The following is a 23861-nucleotide window of genomic DNA, read 5'->3' as shown; positions in this document are numbered from 1 at the left end:
TTAACAGGATGCCGAGTTATAAGAAGATAAACCAAATAAGTTTATCTAATGCTAATATGCTAAGAAGTGTTTACTAAAATGATTTGAAAACATGTTTGTCAAACAGTTTCTCCCCTGGTTTTGGCTCTGGAGTCTCAGTACCTTGGTGCTTTCTGACGAACCAGCCAGCATTCATGACAGTTTAACTGGAACTAGAGTGGGACGACTTTTTTCCATGGAAGTAATTGTGGAAACAAAGTAGTCGTTAAGTTGATGGTTGAGGTGATGAGCCGGATTATAACCTTTAAATAATAAATTATAATTTTAATAATAGTAAATAATAATAATCTTTTACAAAAATATGCTGGTAAGTACATAATTTTACATAACATAAATAAGTTGTACAATGTTAAATGTTTCTTATTTCTGTTATTGTTGTGTGTTTACCTTAAATACAAGACTCTACAATTACTCTATACTTTTTGTTTCTTTTAAGTTAATGTCTTGTATCTAAAGTGGATGTTTTGTGTAACGTTGTTGGTTTTTATTCTTTTTAACACACAAGCTTTACCCAAGATGGTTTTCTGTCAATGACAGACAATAAAGTTTTTCTGATTCTGGTATTCAGATGACAGAGTGAATTTTATAAAATGTTAGGATGTAAACACAATCTTGCATAAATCTAGCTTACCAAAATTTTAATTGGTTGCCAGCCAACGTGTTGTTGCTACTGTGATGGCTGAATTCTGCATCCTGTTACCTGGTTTGCAGTTCAGTGACCCAACACACTGTCTAACATCACGTCTATCTCCACTTTTACCCAAGTCTTTTTTTTTTTTTTTTTTTTTTTTTTTACTGTGATGGTATCCCTTCTTCACTTTCTTAAACGTAATGATTATTGATCACTTGGTCTGGAGTTCAGGGGAACCCAGCCTTTGCCCACTGACAACGTCATGGGTCATAAACAGGAAGTACTCATTTCCTCCAGCTGAAAACCGACTTCAGCTTTTGAACCAACTTTTCTGTGTGTGTGTGTGTGCGTGTGTGTGTGTGTGTGTGTGTCTGAAAGTCCCTGGGAACCCTGCCAGTGTGGAGAGTGGAAACAAAACGAAATTAAAAGGATGTTTTTTTTTGTGTGTGTGTTGTTGCAACTTTTTTTTACTGTTTCTTTCTAGAGCCACTTACCTAGACAGCCTTTCTGCCCAGTTTCTTTTAGATGTTTCTGCAATTATATTTAAAACTAGCTTTCTTTTTTTTATAAACAGTAAAATGCGTCACTTTATGTATTTTGCATTTATTTTATGTTTTCTGCTCTGCTGTGGATGAAATATTGGATTATGAGATTTATAGCTCTATTCTGCTTTTATTTACATTTTTGGTTTAGATCTTGGGTTGAGCATGTTAATAGTAATAAAACAATTTGACCTTTAAAACATGTGTAAGATGACATAACTAATGGGCTTGCTTTCAGAAATTAAGATGACAATATCAGAATGTGTCATGACCTTTCGGGATACAATTTGTTAGGGATTTCACACAGCTGATCCAGTTAAGCACCAGTTTCAAATTTGGGAGCTTATGAAGTTCAAGCTAAAAGACAATTCTCTTTCCGAAAAGACATGACAGCATGCGGAAGCCAACACCCTCCTTTTCCTGTATTCGCATGTTATCAGATATGAAACATCTATGACATCATATTAAAAACAACAGCTCTCTACAAAGTGTTCCCTTTTTGTACCAGCAGGAAAAACAGAAGATACCTTTTTGTCTTCATCTCACCACAAAATTCACTGTAACAGGGAGCAAGGTAACCAGTCCCGTTTATTTATTATAGTTATATAACAGGAAAGGCATGTTTAATTACATTTTAATGTAAGCATCTGGTCTCCACGGTAAAAACAACAGAAGTGTTCCAGATTTTCCAGGAAAGAGGCCCGAGTCGTATAAACAGGACATCCAAGATGGACTATCAGGGAGTTTAGACAATAGTCTGGCAATGTTTTGCAGACACCGGAGGCATGTGATACCTCAGATTCTTCCAGAAATTTCTGTTTGAGTAAAATTTGGTGGGTTTTCTACTTCCAAAGGCTTTCTTCCATCTAAGAGCTCCTTGTTTCCTCTTGATATAGTGCAGAGACTCTGGCAGGTGACTGTAATCCACTGGACCATCTGGTAGAATAAAACATAAAGACAATATGAAAAAAAAGTGTTAAATTTATGTGTAAAGTGTTTTGTGTTTTCTACTTGCTGCCTATAATCAAAACAACTGTTAATTCCTCGCATTGGATCTTTATTTCTTGCATTTTATCTATTTTATTTTAGCTTTTTTCTTTCTGCTTGTCTTTCTTTTTTGTTTGTTTTAAAGTTGTTTTTAATACACTTGCTGTTGCTTCCTGCACCCCGCCGTAATGCTTTTAATGTTTTATTTAAAGCACTTTGAATTACCTTGTACATGAAAAGTGCTGTATAAATAAATTTGCCTTTCCTACTATTCAGATGTGGATATTAACTGCAAATAGCTGGTTTTGGAAGGAACCTTTTTGTGTGTGGATTTTATTATTTATTAATTTTTCTTATTGTTTGTGATAAACCTGATTAGTTTATTTTAACATGAGGCTGGGAAGTGGAGTTTCCTGCGTCCAAATCTTTTAATCAGTCCACTTATTATTATTATTATTATTATTATTAACTTATTTTACATGCATTGTGACATGAAACAGAAGCTTATCAGTTTAAAAATGGTGCACTGCACACTGCAGGAGCTGGTGTTGTCAAGCTAACAACAGAATGAGGCTGAAAACAGAATATAAAAAGTTGTTAGTTCTGTCTGTTGTCTTGCAATAAAGTTAACACAACAAGCCGGGCTGTCTCTTGTCTCTGTGCGGTGGTCTGGTAACCAGTTTAAGTTAGTTGCTGGTCTTAGCCAAGAAAAGATATACCAGACCACAAACCAGGTCATTTCATTAGTGGACAAGCCTTTTATTATAGTTTATATACTTTTAAATATAATTTTCATTTGTAATTATTTAACCATTATTTTTATGCTGGTACTACATTATCATAATGACAGTCAGGTTTGCTGTGCACTTTTTAGCCCTGAGAAAACTAACCTCTTGAGATATTTGAAAGTTGTGCATATGTACTTGACGTTCAGTCACTGGCTAGCTTCAGTTAGACTAATGACATCATCTGCAGTAAATCTAGCTTCATGCTAACTTAACCTTCAGTTCTTTCTTTCCCACAGCAAAGCAAAACTAAAGGACCGCCAACAGCAAATTGCAAACTGCTCTATGTTGATATGTTTTGCCCTTGAGAAGAGCCTGACTAGGAAAGTCAGCCTAATAAGGAAGTATACTTAACTTTGAGAAGCAAAACCAACATGTTGACTCAACGAAATGATATGTTATGTGTGATATGGTTCGCGTAATGTGTAAGGTTTAAAGTTTATTTTGCTACCTCAGGAAAAAGAGTCAGTTTTAGCCTGTCTCCAAGCTAACCAACTGCTAGCAGGTACAACTGAGATCAGAGAGTAGCATCCAGCCTTTTGTTGAACTCTATCAGAAGGATTTTAAAATTTCAGCCTGTTACTTTTAATGCTACCTTGAGTGCAGTCCTTATCTTGCGCCTTGTAAGTTTTCTGTTTAGAAAATGAAGTTTTTAATAGCTATGGGGTCAGATGTTTGTATTGAATGTTGGATCTACTGCAGATAAATTTTAAATGAAACTCTAATAATTTTGGGGGGATTAATGTCTATGTAAATATTCTGTTTAAGAACAAAATGCTGCATAAATAATGAAGAAGAAGAATCTGTCCTCACCTACTTCCACCAGAATTACTTTGGGATCATTATGCATCAAAGCATCATGAAGGCCAACTTTCTGCTCGTACCACTGCTGCTTTTCACATAAAGGTGACATTTCTTTTGTTTTGCCATCTGGTGACAAGATGATGATCAGCCTGCGGCACTGACGTATTGTAGTAGCAAAGGCATCATGCATTGCTGTGAGAAATTAAAAGGTCAAAAACAAAACAGCTTATGAGGTAAAACCCAAGCTCTGTAAACTGAAAACATAGTTTAAAAATGACATGTCCCTCTTGTCCTGGCCACCATTTCTTAATTTCCTATTAATTATTCCTAACACACATACACGCACTTAAGAATAAAAATATATATAAAGAAATGGAATATTTATATATAGAATTATTATATAGTTATATAGAATGATTATATTATTATATATTATCATTTTATCCATTTCTTTTTGTCCATGTTTATGAAATTGCAGTGTTTTCATTACATCATTCCTTATTTTCATTGCAGCTTTGTATTTGAGCCAGATGAGTGCCTGCTCCTGACCTTCTCCTGGGCAATCATCCCGTCCTCCGATGTAAAGGGAGTAACCATGTTTTTGCTCCAACTCTGTGGGCAGAATCTCCAAGGCAAACCTTGCTGCCCCTTCCAAGCTCAGAGTGTCAGGTTGGAGAAAGTTCACATAGGCATCGTAAAACTTTCCATCTGAAATGGACATAATTGTTACTTAATTGTTAATTCTATAATTCCACTTTTTTATTTTATATGTCAAGCCCACACAGCCTTCAGCAAAACAATTTTATCCTTATGTTTTTCATGGTTGTGCCACAAACCAAATTTAGTTCATGTCTGACTATAACTTGCAGAGAAGAGCAAGTTCTACCAAAAATATTTACCTTCTTGTTTTAATACATGTGCTGTCAGTTTCCTGTAAACTAAAATCAGCTCCACTCTAAAGAAGAAAAAAGTAGCAGCCAAAACCAGAAGAGCCACCGAGGCTGCCAGACAGAGAGTCAGACTCATGTAGAAGGCGCTGTGGTCAGCTGAGAAGAGAAGACAGGAAAATGTAAAAAGTCAAACCTTGGTCTAAGCAAGGCAAATTTCCATTAACATTTCATGTATATTCCTTCGTAATCTCTCTAGGAAACAAGCAGTTTGTATATAACATTGCTCGGGATGCAAGATATTGGATTTTTAGCCAATATGCCAACATTTCGATATTGTGGCAATTATATTGTGCATCTCTATGAATTACATTTCATACTGAAAATGACAATACCTTCTTTTAGCAAGGCCATGCCAACCTTCTCCTCAGCCGGGCTTATGACATGGCAATAAATGGGAACGTTCAAGAAGTCAGGAAGTACTTTAGAGATGGTCAGAGTGGACAGACCATAGACCTTTCCTCTGTCATGAATACTAGAAACACAGAAAAAGTCCATTTTTCATTAAAAAAAAAAGCCCCATGAGTGATATTATTATATTATATTGTTGTTGTTTTTTTTACCTAATTATTTAATTATATACTCATTAATTTATTTACTTGCAATATTGCCTATATTTGTAGTTTTGTTTTACCCAAGAACATTGTTTTTATGAACTTGATGTTGCCTTTTAAACTTGTTGCTTTTACGTGATCTTATTGCTTTTAGGTTGATTTTTGATTTTACATTGTTTTACTACCTCCAGTGTTTTCCATATTGGTATCTTCATGCCTGCTTAGTCTGGGGGCCACTGTCGTGGGGATCGCCCGTGTCTGGGTGGCTAGGTCACTGTCATGATCATGGTGTGGGCCTAAGCCAGATGTTTTGGTGATGAGTTCTGTTTATATCCTGATGTTTAATCTTTCACTTTGATGCCAAGTGCTGTTTCCTAAATTAACAAATGCAGTCTAGTGTTCTGTCTGAGGTTTACCCCATTAGGAAACTTTCAACTTTTGTTTGTCTTGTTTTGTTTGCAGCCTCATTTTTGTCAAGTAATGGTGGGAAAAGGTGTTTCAAGAAAGCAACCAATCAAGTTTTTATTTTTCTATAAAAGACTACACTCATCAGACAAGAATGGTAAAAGGAAGAAACCAGTTAATCCACCCTTAGTGTCATAGCATAACCAAACATTTTCAGGAAAGCTCATTACTGAACAGGAAATTTCTGACTCATGACAAAGGGGTAATGGAAAATTTCCTGAAGGACTATCTGTAGAGTGGTGTAAGGCGTTTACTGAAAGAACAAGTTTCCTGCCCTTTTGAGAGAGGTTTTCAGTTGTAGATTTAAATCAATACGTTGTCTGCCTGTCACACTGTGAATGGCAAACCTAAGCTTAAAGGTAGGGTAAGAGCATTTTTTACTATACTGCTAAAAATCCCCTTCAAACCCTGATTGCAGCCAAAAATAAACTAATTTTGTCACCTGTTTAACAGATAGAACTGGCAAAACGCCATCCAATCATTTTAACCGGGTCATTGTAAAAGATTGGTTGGTGATATGTCTATCAAACTCATTTGCCATTTTCCCTCCCCCCAAAACCCCTCAGTTCATGCCCCTCTTTGTGCACAAATCGTGCGCTCTCAGAGCACTTGTAGAGACAATGAAGCAAGAGCCAGAGCTTGATTAGTCTACTACATCAAAATATGGTACACACTTAAATGTAAGGGACATTGTGGCAGAAAAGGTACCTATATCAAGTCAGAAAAGAAAAACTGTTTTGGAGAAGGCTACTAACAAGAAAAAAGCTGAAGGTACGTTTCTCTGCAGGTTGGGCACTGACATATAAAGACTAAAGAAAATAAGATTACAATAAAAAATAATAAAAATATCAAGGGCAGCCATGCATACAACATATCTCCCTTGGTAGAGCAAATCTGTCAAGCAAAGTATGGCACACAGACCACCGTTCTGTATGTTTGGATGTTGGACAGGACATGGTTAAAAAAAAAAGCTGAAGGAGAGCAGTGTGCATAGGTGCAGCATTTGAGCAATGGTGTCAACTGAAGCAACAGAAAGGGCTGCAAAATGATGCCATGGTGGCCCCATTTGTACTTGCTACGATAACAGTCTTTATGTTAGCAAAGCTTAGCGAATCAATGCTGCCCAGTGCTTGTGAACCTTCGGGAACAAGCATTGCAAGTTTCTTTGCTTTGGAGGCGTGGCTTCGGGGAAAGTCTGAAGAAAGGGGGTTTGAACTTTTTAATTGTGTAGTTTCAAAAGCAGCTTGTAGTACAAAATTCTGTTGAACTTTTTGTGTTTTGTTTTGCTTTGGTTTGGTTTTTTTGTTAATGTTTTGGAAAAAATGTAGGAGCTCTCTCATTTGCTGATCATGTTGTTGTACTGTTGATCCTGCAAAAAGGAAGACATGATAAAAGACAGCGAGAGAAGATACTTACAACTTCCAGGTCTGATTGAACTCCTTGTAGTCTTCTATGAAATTCCTGTTAAGAGTCCAGAACATGTAGATCTCTGGATCCTCGCTGAAGCCTACGTAGACTAAACACAATATCTCCGCTCTCATACCTGGTCATCCATAAAAGTGGAAACAAGAGGCTTTTTCATTTAACTTTCTTATGGAAAACATGAATTACATATGTGATATTTGGAGGTCTTACATAAGGAGTTAAAGTTCTACAGGGACAGCATTTGTTCATCACTGTGGTAGGATGTTAAATCTGGGCTGTGTGTCACTTACCTACTTGAACTATGATCTCATCCTGTTGAGGGCTGACTACCTGGAGCTCTGGAAAAACTTCTGGAAGATCTAAAAACAAACAGTGAATGAAGCAGAAAGCTGAGTCTGGGTCACACTGCCAAGATTTTCTGTAAACAAACTTTGTACAAATAACCATAGCAATCCACAATTATTCATAATGAATTTTATAATAATAATGGAAGTTTGGGACATTATAGCACAAACCATTATTAACAGTTAACTGGATGCTGCGTGCTGTAGTATACGTCCTGCCATCCACGCTTATGTCTATGAGGCAGGTGTATTTCCCAGCATCTCCCTCTGAGACGGATGACAGTCTTATTAAGCCTTGTTTATCCACACTGGGCTCATCTTCATGTTGCATTGAATGGCAGTCCTACATGCACACACAAACATTAAAGCTTAAAATTTGAACGTGTGGTTATAACAACACTTTTCAAAAACTCACAGAGAAAAAGTTGCACACAAAGCAAAAGACCGAACTTCCAAAAATAATAGAAGCAATAAAATTTAAACTGGAATCAGTTAAAATACAATACAAATCAGAGCTTTAGACAACTAATTAGGTAAATTGGCATCAGGTCAGTAACATGACTGGGTATACAAGGAGCATTGCAGAGAGGCAGAGTTTCTTAGGTGTGAAGATAGGCAGAGGTCATTTAATTGTGGAACAATTTCAGAAAAATGTTCCTTGACATTAAATTTGAATATTCCACTATCTATAGTTTATAATATCAAAAGATTCAGAAAATCTGGAGGACTCTTTTTGAGAAAACGTTACAAGGCCAAAGGTCAAAACTTGATCTTCAGGCCCTCAGGAGACACTAAAACAGCCATAATTCTCTACTGGAAGTCACTGTACGGGCTCACATGTTGTGCAATCCACAAATGCAGGTTTAAGCTCAATCCTAGAAAGACTAAGCCTTATGTTATCATGATCCATAAATTACGCTGTATTTCCTGGGCCAAAGATCATTTAACCCATAAAGGCCTAACCCATGAAAAATTGGTAAGAAAAGTCAAATTTTTTAAAAACGAGGTCTTTATTTGGCCCATTAACAAAATGTAACAAAAAAATTACCATTTTTTGGGGTGGGATAACTACCATTTATTACCATGTGATATATTAAAATAATTATAATATGGTTTTCTGCTTCTGGGTATCTATTAGGGGACAGAAGACAAGTATCAGATTGTGTTCAACAGGATTTTGAGCAAAGTTTATACCATAAATTGAAGCAAAATGTCTCAGAAACTGTATGTGGCAAATATGTCACGTTGGGCTCTTATGGGTTAAAAATAGTCTGAGGCAGAGTTGAAAACTTTTCTGCAGTTAGATTAATCAAAATTTTAAATTCTTTTTGTAAATCATGGACGCATTGTCTTGCAGACAAATTGCAGACTAAATGTCCCTGTAGGAACAGTACATGAAGGTTTAAAAGCAACATCTGCTTCCAACCAGACAATGTCTTTTTCAGGGAAGACCTTTCATATTCAAGCAAGACATTGTTAAACCACATAAGCCACATATTCCAGTATTACAGGGCAAATGCTTTGTATTAGCTTCATTTGTTACCTTTGATTTGCACTGGAAGGGACAGTGTTGCATTTATCAAACCAGGAAACGTAATACAGGATGCAATGTAAAAACAAACCAACAAAAAAACTGCAATCATTCAACCACATTTAGGGACTAGAGTACCAGAAGTAATCTTAATGAAAATAAACTCTAGTATCACTGCAACCAGATCTAATTTCACTGAACTCAAATCAAACTGGGAACTAGAAAAAGTGGTAAGACAAGACATAAATGTTTTGAAAACGTGTGAATGTCAAGGAGGTAATTACCTTCATCCATCGAACGCTTTTTGTGGCATTCAGGCTGAAGATTTCTGTCTGCTTACATGGAAGACCTACATTCAGTCCCTTTGTAGTGATTATGTTCTCAGGTGGATCAGGGCACTCTCTTCTGGACACTGACACTCGAAACCTCCTCCACAATGTTCCAGTTTCATCCCTAAAAACAGAGAGATAATCTGAGAAGGCTGCAGGAAAATCTCAGCTGTAGTAATTTACTGTAGATGTCCTAAGTAGATTTTATTTATTTCTAATGGTGTAAGGTTTGAAGATAATTTAAATAACGTAAGAAAGATTATTCACAACTGGAAAACAAAGCCAGTTGGCAGTCTTCCCAAGAAGGAAACTTTTTCCCAGGAGTTCCACCCTGTTCATCCTGAGGTCAGACTATGTGATATCCAGAGAAATTACAAAGAAACCCTCAAGGGCTACATGTCAGAGTTTGTGATAGTGAAATTAGAAAAGACAGAGGGAACCCCCCTGAGGAAAACCTGGTCTTATTAGGAGAAGTGGCATCCATCCAAATTTAGATAGCGGCAGTTCTCATATCTAGAAATATAGACAAACATATCAGTCATCTAAAATAATGTCTTGGTGTTGTTTTTGCTTTTTTACTTGCTACCACCCTCTGAAAACACCATAACTGTGTTTGACCCCCAAGCACCCAAATTTAACCATCTGTTCTCATAGACCCCCAGTCTTTGAGAACAGATGGTGACTAAATGTGCCAATTGGCCATTTTGGGGGCCTTGTCTGAACTGTCTGTACTAAAATTTTATACTCTTATTTTGTTCTGTTTCACTTTGGCAGAGTTGACCTTTGAAGCAATCTTGTTCACATATTCTGTTAAGATTTGAATCAAGTTTGGATAAATCACAAAAACCTATTTGTTTATTTTGTATTACAGAAACTTGGCTGTAGCAGGAGGATCAGGTTATTTGAAGTGTCCATTCCTCCATGTAAAGTACAAATTACAGGAATCACTGTTATGTTTGTGTATCATCCACCTGGCCCTTACTCAGAGTTTCTGACTTCTCATCGCACATTCATGCAGATGTTGATAATGGCAGCCTAAATATTGCCTTTAATTCTACTGTACTCTCAACTATCTTACTACAGAATTTACACAAACCCACTCATTCTCCTAAACATAATCTTCTTTATCTTGTTCTTACATCAAAAGTGAGCATGTGAACAAGTAGTGATACTGCATTTCCTCATAACCTTGTCTTTTGTCCAGTCATTTCTTTAGAATACAAACTTAAATTTCTGAGGCTGAGAGAAATTGCTTTGTTGAGCCATGCATATCTTTAACTCTCAGCTGTGATGACTTTATGAGTTTCCTTATAAATGGTTTCTATCAGAGAATAAAATCATGACACCATCTCTATGTGATGATGTACAATACAGCAGCTTTAGAGGTATCTGTAGAGCCTGCTTCATTGTTGGACTCTCTTTTTGTCCTTATTTGTACTCAGCCTCAGGTGACAGCCTCAGCTATTGTCTTATTTATTCACTATGTTCCCAGTATTTATTACTCACCTGTATTCATCTCATCCCCTCCAGCATGTATGTACCTTAGCTTTAATTATTGCTGGGTTCCAGCACTAACACGCATCTCCCTCTGCCTGTTCAGGCTTGTTTTGGATTAATGGAGCCTTTAAGTTTCACCGATCAGTTCTCGTGGCGGCTCATTGCTTTAGTTGCTGTGTGACCCGGTCGGGATGGCTGCTCCTAGCCTGTCTTACCCTGGGGGGCCTCCAGGGGAACGGGGGTGCCTAGTGCCAACAGCACAATGAGGTCACTGCCCCTTAATTTTAATTACAAACAACACACACTTCACAAACAATTCATGAGCAGTTAAGGTGAGGGCAATGGGGACCTCTCACAACCCTGATCCCCTGGGCACTGCCAGGGGCGCGCAGACGTAGGTGATTGCCCCAGAAGCCGGGACCCAGATTGGCTACGCTGATAGGGGCCGGCTGGTCCTGGGGGAAGCCTAGTTTGCCACATCTGGGTGGGATGTGATGGATTTGGGGCTTGCTGTCCTCTGGTGAACCAGGGATGTCTGCCATAGGACATGGTGGGAGGGTTATGTGTGACGTGGTTGTGAGAAAGTGGTCTAGTCTGCCTCTAGCCTCTGGAGAGGCGTGGTTGCTCATACTCTGCATACTGACAGTCACTCAGTTGTCCAGTGGGTTTATACTCTAAGAGGTTTTCTTCTTCTTCTTCTTCTTCTTTCTTTGAATGGGTTTCTGGTACTTTGGTTGTTGTTGTGATACATTTATGATATGTTGTTTGATTTGGTTATTATTTATAAACTCTCTTTGTAAAACATGTAGAAAATTCTCTGGTGTGTTTCTGTACAAGTGTAGCAGTTGGTTGTCCGGTGATAGTTTGAATTGAAGGGTCATTGCCTTCTGTCTGTTGTGTTTTTGTCTCCTCTTTCTTTTCTTTTTGCTTCTTTTTGCTGTCTTCCTCCTTTTTCTGTCCAAATGATTCCATAACTCAAAGTAAATAAATAACAGTAAACAAATAAATAAATGAATAAGCTTATCAAGAAGAGCCTTACACCCATAAACCTCCCTTGGCAAAGCAAAGTTGTTTGGCACGACACAGCAACCAGAACAGGTTAGATAAAAAACAAAAGATCAGTTGTTGTAAAAATAGTTGCTAAATTTGATCAGTTTAGTTATTATGTTGGATATGTTTCAGATCTAGGATATGCTTAAACAGTTTTTTTAAATGAGATTATTAAACTTAGTTGTCATTTCAAAGGATTATGTGAGTTGTTTTTATACCTTTTCTCACAGGTGTAGATTCCACAATGAGACATCTGCACAGGTAGAAACCATAGTAACCCATCCCTGACTTCAACTCCATCGGGGAGGCTCGCGTTGTCGCTGTCTCCTCTGCTCCATGTCACCTTGACATGAGCCTCAGCATGGCGGCACTTCAACAGAAACAAGTGGCCGGCACTCACATAGTAGGTGTCTGTCTCCCCACTATGGCCTGCATGAGGCACTGCAAAGGCAGAGCAGTCATTTATTATCTGGCCAGGGTAACACTCTAAACATTAACTATGATACACCTACAAGTACTTAGAACTTTGATTTCTTTGATTGTGAAGAAAAATCTTAGTGTTTGACTTTTTTTCTATTTAAAAAACAAGAACATTTTAAGATATTTAGCTCAATTATCCTCTTTGTTTCCATATGCAATAATGCACAAGCCACCTTGTATTTTCATGTTTTGTACTTTATTAAGAGATAAATATCATTATTAAATGCAAATTTACAAACTATCACCAATAATTAACTGCAGTAACTAACCAAGTATGGCCATAATAATAATAATAATAATAATAATAATAATAATAATAATAATAATAATAATAATAATAATAACATTATTTTTTAATTGTAATTAAAATTGGGAGGTGAGCTGCCACAGAGTGCAGCCAAGGAGGTCACTTTGATGGCCCCCTCCACTCCACCCTGCACGACGCGCACGCCTCTCAAGACCCTACATGTGTGTGTGAGAAAGAGAGGGGAAGGAGAGGGGTCTGGGGATGTAAGACTACAGTAGAGGGAAGCAAACTTCCCTCCAGAGGATGAGCCGCTGGTGGATGGGCTGGTGCATTCCCTGGTGTCTGGTTGCCACCCCGGCACTATGGCACAGGGGCGGGAGGGGTGTATGGGGTATGAAGGGAGGCTGAGTGGGGTTTGGGGGATCATAGGGGAGAGACACTGGGGTATGGTTACGGGTGTGACTGAGAGATTTGTGTGTGCATGTGTACGTGTGTTTGTGTGCATGTGTATGCATGTCTGCATGTGTATGTGTCAGGATGACACACAGAAGTTAAAAAAAAGAAGAAAAAAGTGCTTTCATTACATTTTTTGCAATATACTTCTATGTCAATACATCTGAAAAAAACACCTCACGAGAGTGTAAAAACTTTTTAGCAATATTTTTTTTAAAATGTATGTGTTTCCATTGCTGTTTTTTTTTGTTTGTTTGTTTGTTTGCTTGTTTGTTTGTTTTGTTTTGTTTTGTTTTGTTTGTTTGTTTTGTTTTGTTTTGTTTTGTTTTGTTGTTTTTGTTTTTTTTCCCACAGTTTTAGGGACCGTGCATGTAGTTGGCTTTCCTCATATTGTTAAATTTTTTTATGGCAGGTTCTTTTGTTTCTTCTTTTTTCTCTTTGGATTGAGCAATCCTTTACATCATGCTATTCAAACACTGTGGAAAAGCCCTTGTCAGTTGTAAACCCACTTTCAGTAAAACACCTTGTACTGCAGTAACACGCTTGACTCAGGGGAGATTATGTTGCAGTCCATGAAAAGGCATTGTTCATTACCCCAGTTTGATGTCATTAGCAAAGACTTAAATGTTACACCTGACTAAAGCTGAGTTGAAATGAAACACTAAACTGAATGACGTCTTTACCGTATTTCCTGTGTTAAAGATTTTGCTGCAAACATTTCCCCTACCTCTACTTGACAGTTGTAGGTACATGATTGATGAAAAACATAAAGTTAGATATAAAACATATGATATGATATATAATATAGTATAATGTTTACCTTTATTTTATGATGTAATGAAAATATTTTTAAACCATATCTCTTCAACTGTTGAAGATAATTTTTAGTCTTCTTTTGCTACAGGACTTGAAGTTGCTGTAACTGAAGTTGTACCTGAACTTGTCCGTTTACTTTATTGTGTCATGGATTTTACATAATACATTTTTGTTGCAATTGTTATGACCTTAGGGCCGTAACACAATAATAATATTCCTTCCTTTCAAGTGTAGTACTACAGAGTGAGGAAATTTGAAAATTCTGTTTTCTGCTCTTACAAGAAGAAAGCTTGTCAAATTTACTGTAAGTTACTGCAGCTGTTCTCAAACAGAAACTTAAGTGTCCTTAACAAAGCTTTTATAGGTCTAACTTGCCATGCAAAGCTGACTTTTATCATGCAATTTTACTGTGTAAACAGTTACTTGCCAGTAAATGTTTGACCTAATTAATAAGCATTTGACCTATTTAGTCAGCAGAGTTAAAAAAAAAAAAAAAAAAACACAACCAAGAAAACAATATCTTTATATTATAAAAAATGATCTTACAAACCTCAGTCTTATCTCTACAGAGGTTAACCAATATCTTACCTATATGGATAATCAAACAGCTCATCTCACCACTGATTTGATTTTGACGTATTTGAAACTATGCAAGAAGCAGGGTTTCCTGTAGATTAAGAGTTTTTATTGTAGGTGCAGTAAGTGTATGTGTGGGTGGGGACCAAGTTGCATGATAAATTAGGTCATTTGTTACCCATGGAAACTAGAGGTAGGGGTAAGGGTATTGCAATGTGGATGTGAACCATCTGGAATTGGTGTACAAATGTTATAAATGTTCCTTTTTAACTGCTGGTAATACTATGTTGAGACTCAACATTTTGCTCTTGTTTGGTGGAAACACATTGCCCTGCATTAACCAATAGATAGTTGTTGTTTGTGACAAATATGAGAAACCATGGTACACGTTTTAGAAAGTAGGAATGGTCACAAGGGGAAATAAAGATGTATTAATAATTATTTTAAAATCACATTGCATCCATCTAAATCGTTATCAGATTGAGTTTAAGATTACCACACTGGTATACCTTTCAACCTGTAAACCAGCTAATATTGACTAGCAGCTAGTTCCAATCCTAGTATCTTGCTGGATTAGTCCATAAATAAACATAGCTGTTTACTTGTTTATTCATATTTTAAATATAATAGATCACACTCTAAACTCAAGCTAAGATACATAACAAATAAGCAGTGATACATTTAGCCATAATGATGAGGTGGTGTGATGGATGAAGCAGCTTTGCTCTGTGGTTCATCCTCTGCCTTGTTTAACTAAAGATTTTCTCCTTGGTAATCTCAGTTTTATCAGAGGGCACACAGCTGTTGTTTCAATAACATATTTTCCTTATGGTTTTAGGAAGTCTCACTAGAAAAAGGAAATTAGGAAAAATAATTTGGAAGTTTCTCTCCACTGTCAGTGTCCTTGAATTTCTTGTACTTGGAAGTTTAGATAGGATGGCCTCTCCTTGATGATTATTTCCCTGCCAAGTATTTATCATTAGTTTTTGTGACTAACTAAACTAACTACTGTGTAGCCTTGACAATAACATCCCTGTACCTTTTAAAAACAAAATGTGAAAAAGAGACATCTCAGACTTTTGAGTTTGTCAATAATAATCCTGATTGATTATTATTATTATTATTATTATTATTTCTTTTCTTTTCTTTTTTACATGATTGTATATTGTTTATGGGTAACCTATTATACTGTAATCATTTCAAAATTTTTGTTTAAATATACTGCAACAAGTTTAAGTTGTTTGTATGTCAACATCAGTATTTGCAAAATCTCATTCTGTGGTGATGTGTAACCAGGTTTCTCAAGCACCTGTTTATCTGGTTTTGAACAACAGACATGACACGGATTGCACTTTCGTTTTATCGCTTGACAGTATGTCATGACTATGTGTGAAATCCCACACAGGTTGTTTAATGGTTTTTACCTTCACCGTTGTGAAATCCTCTCTTACATAACAGTAGTTAAAGTGTTTACTAAGCCACAGGCTGTTGTGTTAGTTCTTTGTCCGGAAGAATACTGAAGCACAATCTCTAAGAGTCAGCACATACTGAAAACCTTCAACTCAGCAAATCCCTGTCACAAATTATTCAAATAAGCCATAACATTTGTATAGAGATGATTCCCAACAACAGAAGCTTCTCCAAGTCTGTAAATCAGAGTTATTGTGATGGTCAGTACTCACTGTGTTCCACAGCTAATGCCAGAGACAGTAGTGAAGCCAGTAAGCAGACACAGCCTAAAGCTGCCATTCGTCTCCCCTGTAGGAATAAAGAGGTCACATTTCACTAAAGTCCTTTGTGTGTTCCCCGACATGTGGCTCATACTTTCTGCAAAACTGTCCCTCGGCAATGACAATAGTTTCTTGACACATTTCATGAGAGATTACTTGAAAAGTCTGCCTTCCTAAAGGGAAGTGAGAGATATAGTTATCACAACCTACACAAGGAAGTCAAGGCTGAAACACTCCCAGTAGAATCCTAGGAAGTTCCACTGATTGGCTTTTACTGGCATATGGTCAACAAGGAGCTGGCTGTCTAATGTTACTGTAGTTCAGTACTTTGGATTTTACTCTGTATTCACCTTTGTTGTGAAGAAAATGTATTTATTTGACTAGAGCAAGATATTAAATAAGAAAAGGGTTGTAAGATAAAAATTTGAGACCTTTAGCTGTTTCCATACATGTAGGTGAGTCCAAACTCTTCCACAGGAGTGGCATGTAAGGAGATTAATATTCAGATTATCATCGGGTTTGAACATACAGTAGTAACACAGGCTCTTTCTGCCTCTCTCTTTTCTCAGTTTGTTGCGTTCCGTGAGATACACATTGAATTGATAGAAACTCAAAAACTGTGATCAGGACCCCTACTCTCAATATTTTGTAAAGAAAACTGATTTTTCTTTTTTTTTTTCCGTGTACTTTCTGTAAAATGTCTAGCTTTCTGTGAGCCCCACACAGACGCTTCCCTGCATCCACCTTCCTCATATCTGTCTGTGAGAGCACATTCATCTTTCCCAGCAACAGTGGAATCCCTGCAAAAACTTTTTGGGAAAGCCACAACAAAAACAACATGCATTCTTTGTTCTTAACTGAAATAATACAAATTAATCTGCTGAGGTATGTCAGAAAGAAGTACAATCTGCAGTCCTCACTGCTCATCCCACAAGGCCCAAAGGAATGATTGCTAACATTTTGTTACCAGGCACTTCAAAGCATCATCAGATGTCCTTTGCAGGTCCTAACTGGTCACGGCACTTATGAGGAACACCTTCTTCATGTTAGGTGGATCAGAAATTATATGTATTCATTTAAAATAATAATTAAAAAAGAACACAGCCCAGCTAATTATATTTTTAAAAATTCATTCAAATTTTGACCCACTTTGTGCTAAACAGGTAAAGTTTTTGGCTTACAGGACTTGAAATTCAGTGGTGTGTTGTGGGAATTGGGAATAATTTCACAGAATCCCTCAAATGAAGCATTTAAAATTCGCGAGATTCCAGGGCTCATTTTTAGGGATAATTTTGACATTAAGTCTGCCGTTTTTATGTTGTCCATTTCTGGTAGCACTGCAAAACATGGGAACGATGAACAGAAATAAACAGGCCGATTTCCAACCTAGATTTCTCCTGCTGTACCAGGCTGTGAGCTGCAGAGTCTCTGTACCAAACTGGTTTGAGAAATATGAACTTTAAGGCAGTGTCAGGCCTGGGTGTTAAGAGCTGTTGCTTCATAGCAATCAGGTTAGGAATGCCGGGTTTCCTCTGTATTTTACATGTATAAGCAGCCCACTTCTCACTAACTGGTACCTTAGGCAGTCCATGCTGCCTGGTGCAGCTGAATGCACCATGCTGGTCATCAGTGGTAGCTCAGCTGTGTTGTGGGTACAAAGGCAATGAAGTGAAATGAGATGAGACAGAAGTCCACTTTTCTAATCTGTCAAAGTCAAGGAGACATGAGAGAGCTGCTGATTAAGCTGAAGAAGAACAGGAATCTTAGCTAGTTAGTTACTTACATAAGTGATTCCTAAGGTTTTTGGCAGAATATTTATGAATAAAAGATTAAAAAATAAATAACTAAGAACTAAGAACAGCTCAGTCAAACAGAGTAGCAAACATAAAATAACAAAAGTTATAACAGGTTAATATTACAAGTGTATAACAGAGAATAAGTAATTTAAACTAATAGGACAGACATGTAAATGTGATCAAACTAATTTAAGTCACTATTTAAGTTTTCCCCCCTTAAAAAAAGAAAATAAATCGCAACAAGAAAACTTAGCAATACAATTAAAATACAAAGAATACTATAAAGTAATGAGATTAAGATTTACATCAATAATAAAGAAAAAAGAAAAATATAAAATGTGTAGCATTCAACTTCATTAATAAAATAATTATTTATTATGATTTATCTTAGCCTAGAAGCTGTACACATTGTAAGTCTTTGTTGTTTCGTTTTTTTATTTATTTATTGTTAACATTGTGAGTGCTCACTGTGACTGGCTGTTGAGCGTTGCTAATGGGTGCATGTAGAAACCAGCAGTAGTCATCATACCACAGACAACTTCTCTTGTCATCTTCAATTCCCCAAAACAAGCAACACTTTTCCAATCTGTCTCAGTCATGTTGAGTAAAGAAACTAAAAAACCAGCTGATCATCATGACTCAAGAGAGACCAGCCCAATATGACATTCCTAAGAAACAGAAAACACATGCTACTACATTACGCAAACTATATCTAGCACAGGTGTAATGTCCCGTCCAACAGTTTGAAGTCATATTTGTGCTGCGTTCAAGACTTCCAGACTTTGAAACAACTTTTTTGATCCTAACTGGACAATTAATTTGTAGCTCACCCACATCTATATCGCATATCGACTATCAGACGTCAGAACAGGACAAAACGGTGGCCTTAGCACCAGCAGTCCAAACAGATAGAAAGAGCATAAGACCAGAATAAGATTAAAAACAAAGAAAATTTTTTAAAAAGTCCTGGTTAAATAATAATATCACTTATTAAAAGACTACAGTCAGAATTCAGTAGCTTGACAACTGAAGGAATAAAATAAAAATGATCTGAGCACAACAGGTCTGAAATAATTAGGATCTATGGAGTGATTTGTTTTGGGGATGATGGTGGACATCTTCCAGATGGTGCGAATCAGCACACTTCTGAAAAAGATTTTTTAAAAACTCCACTGAGTTGTTCAACCACAAATGGCATCAGGTCCCCCTGCCTTCCTTGTTTTAATGCTTTGGAACAGGAAAGTGACCTTCTCTTGTAAAAAAAAATAAATAAATTATTTACAGGGTTGAGCCCATTACCACACGGTTAAATCTTTTTTTTTTTTTTTTTTTTTTTTTGGAAAGTACTGTTTTGTTTGTTGAGGTGCTTGTCTCTTGTCAGTGCTGCTTCTTTATGTCAGATTGAAGTACAAGAGGTCTAAAAAAGAAGAGCCAGACTGATAAATTACATCACTCTGTCAAGTTAAACAAAAACTTCAAGTCTGAGAAAAGCTACAAAATGTGATTTCAGATAAGAATATGACATGTAGCTGAGGTCACATGTATCCTTCCCAAAGTCTAAAAATCTTCCCAATATGAAGCAAGTGACATATTAGCTTAGTCAACAGTCATCTTCTTAAACCCGACAACATTCTTGTCTGTTTATGCATGAATTTCTGACTAGTCCTGGTGCAATAATTGTTATATCTTTTGTGAGTTTGCTTAGAAATTTGTTTTTAAATTAGTTGTAATGAGACAAACTTACTATCAGCTGTGTTACATTACTGAGAAGAAAACCACTGGTGAGCAGCTATCAGACAGAACAGATTTAAATGTTATAACTTACCAGCGGAGTAACAAGTCTTAACCACAGCAGTGACTTACTTGCTCTGACATTTCCGTTCTCCTGCTCTTCATGCTGTACCTCTCCTACATGAAATTTCCACTCAGCATAAAAAAGTACCATGTGCTTCGTGGTATAGGTGTAAATGAATCATTGAGAGGTAACTAGACCTTTCGGTCAAATATGGGTCATCTGACCTCATCAACTACACATATCACAATGACAAGAGTATTTTGTAACAGTGTAAAGACTTTCATTTTCTACACATATCACCTTGACAAAAAGACAATATTGTCCCTACAATTAGTCTTAAAGGCTATTAGGTTAAATAAAAATAACCTGTTACTCAGTGTTTCTCAGCCTTCTATGAGAAGGATGAACATTTATAGGCTCTGGCTTCGTCTGAACTGGACTAAGCGGAATAAAAAAATCAGTGAATGGAGGATGAATGCAAAAAGTGATGGGTATTTTTCCATCATAGAATAAGACACAAAGAACTCAGAGTGAAGTCAGCTTCATCGCGATGGGGAGAGACAGTGGTTCAGCACTCAGAGAGTGTCTGGTGTCAACTCCGAAGTCTCAACCCCAGTGCAGCCTTTTTATTGAGCAGCTATCACACTTTAGTAGAGCAAGCAAAGTTCTCGCAAACTTCAAACAGGGAAACACATTAGCATACAACACTTTATGACCCTTTTCACACAGAGTTGTGACCACCACATCCTGTCCTCTGCAGGGTGGGTGAGACCGCAAATCATTACCCATCCTTAAGGGAGAAACTTTAAACTGTTAACTTTAAACTGTCAACTTCTTACCTTAACAAAAAGTGTGTTCATTGAGTGTTGTATTTAAGAATAATTCTTTTGAGTGTAATCCAGCTTATCACGATGTCAGCTTGGTTTTTTTAAATCTGTTCTCCACTCAGCTGTTAGACACACACCTACCTGTTGTAGCTTAGGGCTGCTGTGTTGAGACACGGTTTAAAATAGGTCAAACACCTTGAAAGGAGGATCGCCTTGTTTGTAATTATGCTACTAATAATCTTTAGTTTTGCTGTGGCAAAGAGATGTCTAACTGACAAACTGCTGTGTTTGAAAATAAAAACACCTTTCAGCCATGTGCCTACTTTTTAGGCCTCTGCACTTCAATTGCATACTCAGTAAAATAAGTTTAAGTCTGCAACCACAAGATTTACTTGAAAACGTCTGGAGTCATTGTAAAGGTAGCACTTGTGAGATTAGTAAAGATGTATAAATATTAGTGTATGTTATAATTAAAGATGTCATATAGCTCAAATGAAAAAGGTTTCAGGCTAAAAGAAAAGCTAAACCAAACAACACTTTCAGGATGAATATATAGCTTGAACCATTTAAAAAAAACTGTAAAAAATGTAAACATTATCGCTGATAAAGTAAAGCAGAACAAAATGAGAGAGGTTTAAGTAAACACAGATTATCCAGTACACAATCGTCATATTCACATCTGCTTGTCATCTGCTGTGCAGATTTGATTTTCAAAGATAATTCACAACACACTTTATATCTGTGTTCTGTGGTTTACTTTAATGCATGACGAGATCAACAAAATTCAGTCTAATTTAAATGCTTACAAAGCTAGTTCAAAGCTTATGAATATAAGGGCTTTATGTATATTATCTATTAGAGTTTTTAATCAATTGGTAAAAGCAAATTATAGCTAAAAATCCAAGTTTGGTAAAATGTTCCTATTTTAGGATTAAGCTGACTTAGTAACTTTAGCCACAAACAACACGAAGATTAAATACATCTTTAAAACAGATTTTCATTTTTTTGCTGATTTATTAATAAAATAGTTAGACTTTGAACAATATACACATATAAAAAACAAAAAATATCTTCCCTCAACAACCTCCCATCTTCCCTGGGTGGGTTGGGGGGGATGTTAATCTCAAGCTCGGGTCCTCTACCAGAGGCCTGGGAGCTTGAGGATCCGGCAGAGTATTTGGCCACCACCATTTTGTCAGTCTGTATCTGAAAGTCCCACAGGATCTTAGCTCTCTCATTCTTCACCATCTTGGGAGGTATTTCCTATTGTGACCTGGAGGTCTCCTGCCAATATTCTGCACAGATATTTCTATACACCATGCGGGCAACTTGGTTATGGCATTCCATGTATTATTTTAGATGCTGGATCGTTTCTGGAACCTTTATGCACCGTTCTTCTTCTCTTGTCGCAACATGTTTCTTACATAAATTACATAAATTAACACTTTCAGACACTTTTGATCAGTAGTAAATTCATTACTATATACACACACATTTATATAAATATATAAAAATCACAGCTTTCATTTTACTAGAAAATTATAAGAAATGCAAACATTTGTATGTAATTTTTTAACATTTTTACAGTTTTAATTTTATGTACACATTTGTAATTTACATCGTTTGGTCCAGACTTCACATACCTGTTCAAGCATACTTTGGATTGCTCAGTCATTATGATCACTTGCAAATGAGCTACTGTTGCTAGTTTGTCAAACAAGAATCTTCTGGCTTTTCTTGATCTGTTTAATCTGAATTTCAAAGTATGCGTGTATGGTATGTAAGGTACAATTATTGACTTTTAATTATAAATGTGCTGATGGAAAAACTGCACAGAAAAGGCTAAGTTGACCTTTTCAGGGTTACATTTTGAATGAGAGTACCCTATTTGTTGCATCTGTTCTATAACCTTAACTTGGAGTGTTCTCATACCCACTCCTGGTGACATTACAGTATTTCGGAATTATCTGTGTGTGAGGGGTTTCACTTCCATACATATGTGCATTGGAAACCTGATGCTCTCATTTATTATTTGACACCCCCCCCCCCCCCCCCCCCACACACACACACACACACACGAGTCAATCATGCATTCAGCAAGGCAATGTTTTCTGGATACACTTTCCTCTTGCCTCTGACTGGCAAATGATATCTCATTTCTTTCCAAAACCTGGAGGAAGAAGAAAGAGATGGTGACAGCTGTGAGTCCTGTCCTCCTCCTTTCTCATCTTCTGTCCTTGTGCATGTCCTCCATCTTTGCCTTGTCCTGAAGTCCTTCCACAAACATACAGCACCCTGCTTCTTCCTCAGGTGACGTACTGACTCGGGAAAGAAGGCGAGTTGAGCTGGGGATATTTCCTCTAGCTCAACTAGAACCACCTGTAAAGTAAAACTTGAATTAATATCAAGGTCCAGTTTTTTTTTCTGGTTTCACAATGAGCATAATTCAATAAAATAAATAAATTAATAAATAAAGCATCTGTCATTGGATTTTTGTAACATACACAAACACACAGTACCAGTCAAAAGCCTCTTGAGGACCTCAGGGCTGTAAACTGTTGCTGTTTTAACAAGAGGCTCAAGACTTAGCTTAAAACAAATTTTTATTTTATCTCTTTTTTTTTTATTAATCATTTTTTTTCTTTTACTTAGTTATTAAATTTTTGTCTTTATTTATTTATTTATCGACTTACTTATTTAATTCTATATTTATTTTCAAACTGCTTCCTGCTACGTGTTGGTCTGATTTTGGTCTAATGGGGTAGCAGTGGCTCAGATGGTAAAGACGGTCATCCAATAACTGGAGGGCTGGCGGTTTGATTCCCACTCCCCCCAGTCATCTGCCATCGTGTCCTTGGGCAAGACGCTTCACCCTCCTCGCCTCCAACATTGGCATCGCTGGTGAATGAACGTGGATGAATGTTCGGTGGTGGTTGGAGAGGCCGTAGCCGTGGATTGGCTGCCACGTTTCCGTCAGTCTGCCCCAGGGCAGCTGAGGCTACACAAGTAGCTTACCATCACCAGGCATGAGTGAGGAGTGAATGAATAATGGATAATGTGCTATATAAATCTAATCCATTATTAATTTGCTGCTGTTGCTTTAAGATGGATGTGATCTTTTTTTTTTTTGTTTGTTTCTGACTGTGGTTGTTGCCATGGTGACTGTTCATGTCTGAGTTGTTGGGGCCCTGCACTGCAGCCCTACAGTTGT

The 23861-nt window shown here is 36.9% G+C and overlaps 2 protein-coding genes across 8 annotated transcripts in view; both read right to left on the bottom strand.

Moving 5' to 3' along the window:
* Positions 1 to 1782: 1782 nt before the first annotated feature.
* Positions 1783 to 19962, bottom strand: LOC121650658 (interleukin-1 receptor type 1). Of its 5 annotated transcripts, none has more exons than XM_042002263.1 (12): positions 19892 to 19962; positions 16185 to 16260; positions 12149 to 12371; positions 9339 to 9507; positions 7695 to 7866; positions 7470 to 7538; positions 7171 to 7270; positions 5071 to 5210; positions 4688 to 4834; positions 4338 to 4496; positions 3798 to 3980; positions 1783 to 2148 (listed from the first exon to the last, which is right to left on the bottom strand). In XM_042002263.1, exons 1-12 carry the CDS (start codon positions 19922 to 19924, stop codon positions 1958 to 1960), a joined length of 1662 nt encoding a protein of 553 aa, XP_041858197.1. In that variant the 5' UTR covers positions 19925 to 19962; the 3' UTR covers positions 1783 to 1957. The 5 variants fall into 5 exon arrangements, with proteins under 5 accessions (XP_041858197.1, XP_041858196.1, XP_041858199.1 ...); XM_042002262.1 differs by having other exon boundaries at positions 7171 to 7297; positions 19892 to 19944; XM_042002265.1 differs by lacking the exon at positions 19892 to 19962 and adding an exon at positions 19854 to 19879 and having other exon boundaries at positions 7171 to 7297.
* A 1432-nt stretch (positions 19963 to 21394) lies between these two features.
* The window catches only part of zmp:0000000936 (interleukin-1 receptor type 1), a 40769-nt gene continuing 38302 nt past the window's right edge, over positions 21395 to 23861 (bottom strand). For all 3 annotated transcript variants that reach the window (XM_042002261.1, XM_042002260.1, XM_042002258.1), the window contains exon 15: positions 21395 to 23029. In XM_042002261.1, coding sequence (XP_041858195.1) covers positions 22736 to 23029 — 294 coding nt within the window. In that variant the 3' untranslated portion in view covers positions 21395 to 22735. The remainder of the gene's footprint in view (positions 23030 to 23861) is intronic.

This window comes from Melanotaenia boesemani, chromosome 12, assembly GCF_017639745.1.
Source record: "Melanotaenia boesemani isolate fMelBoe1 chromosome 12, fMelBoe1.pri, whole genome shotgun sequence".
Taxonomy (NCBI): Eukaryota; Metazoa; Chordata; class Actinopteri; order Atheriniformes; family Melanotaeniidae; genus Melanotaenia; species Melanotaenia boesemani.
Note: the sequence above shows the minus strand (reverse complement) of the source record. Positions and strands in the feature narration are given on the sequence as shown.

Coding starts and splice junctions, on each gene's coding strand:
- LOC121650658 (XM_042002262.1), bottom strand. CDS start 19,924: ATGAAGAGCAGGAGAACGGAAATGTCAGAGCAA. Junction 7,867..9,338: donor AAAGCGTTCGATGGATGAAG/GTAATTACCTCC, acceptor GTGTGCATGTAG/GACTGCCATTCAATGCAACA. Junction 4,497..4,687: donor ACATGTATTAAAACAAGAAG/GTAAATATTTTT, acceptor TGTCCATTTCAG/ATGGAAAGTTTTACGATGCC.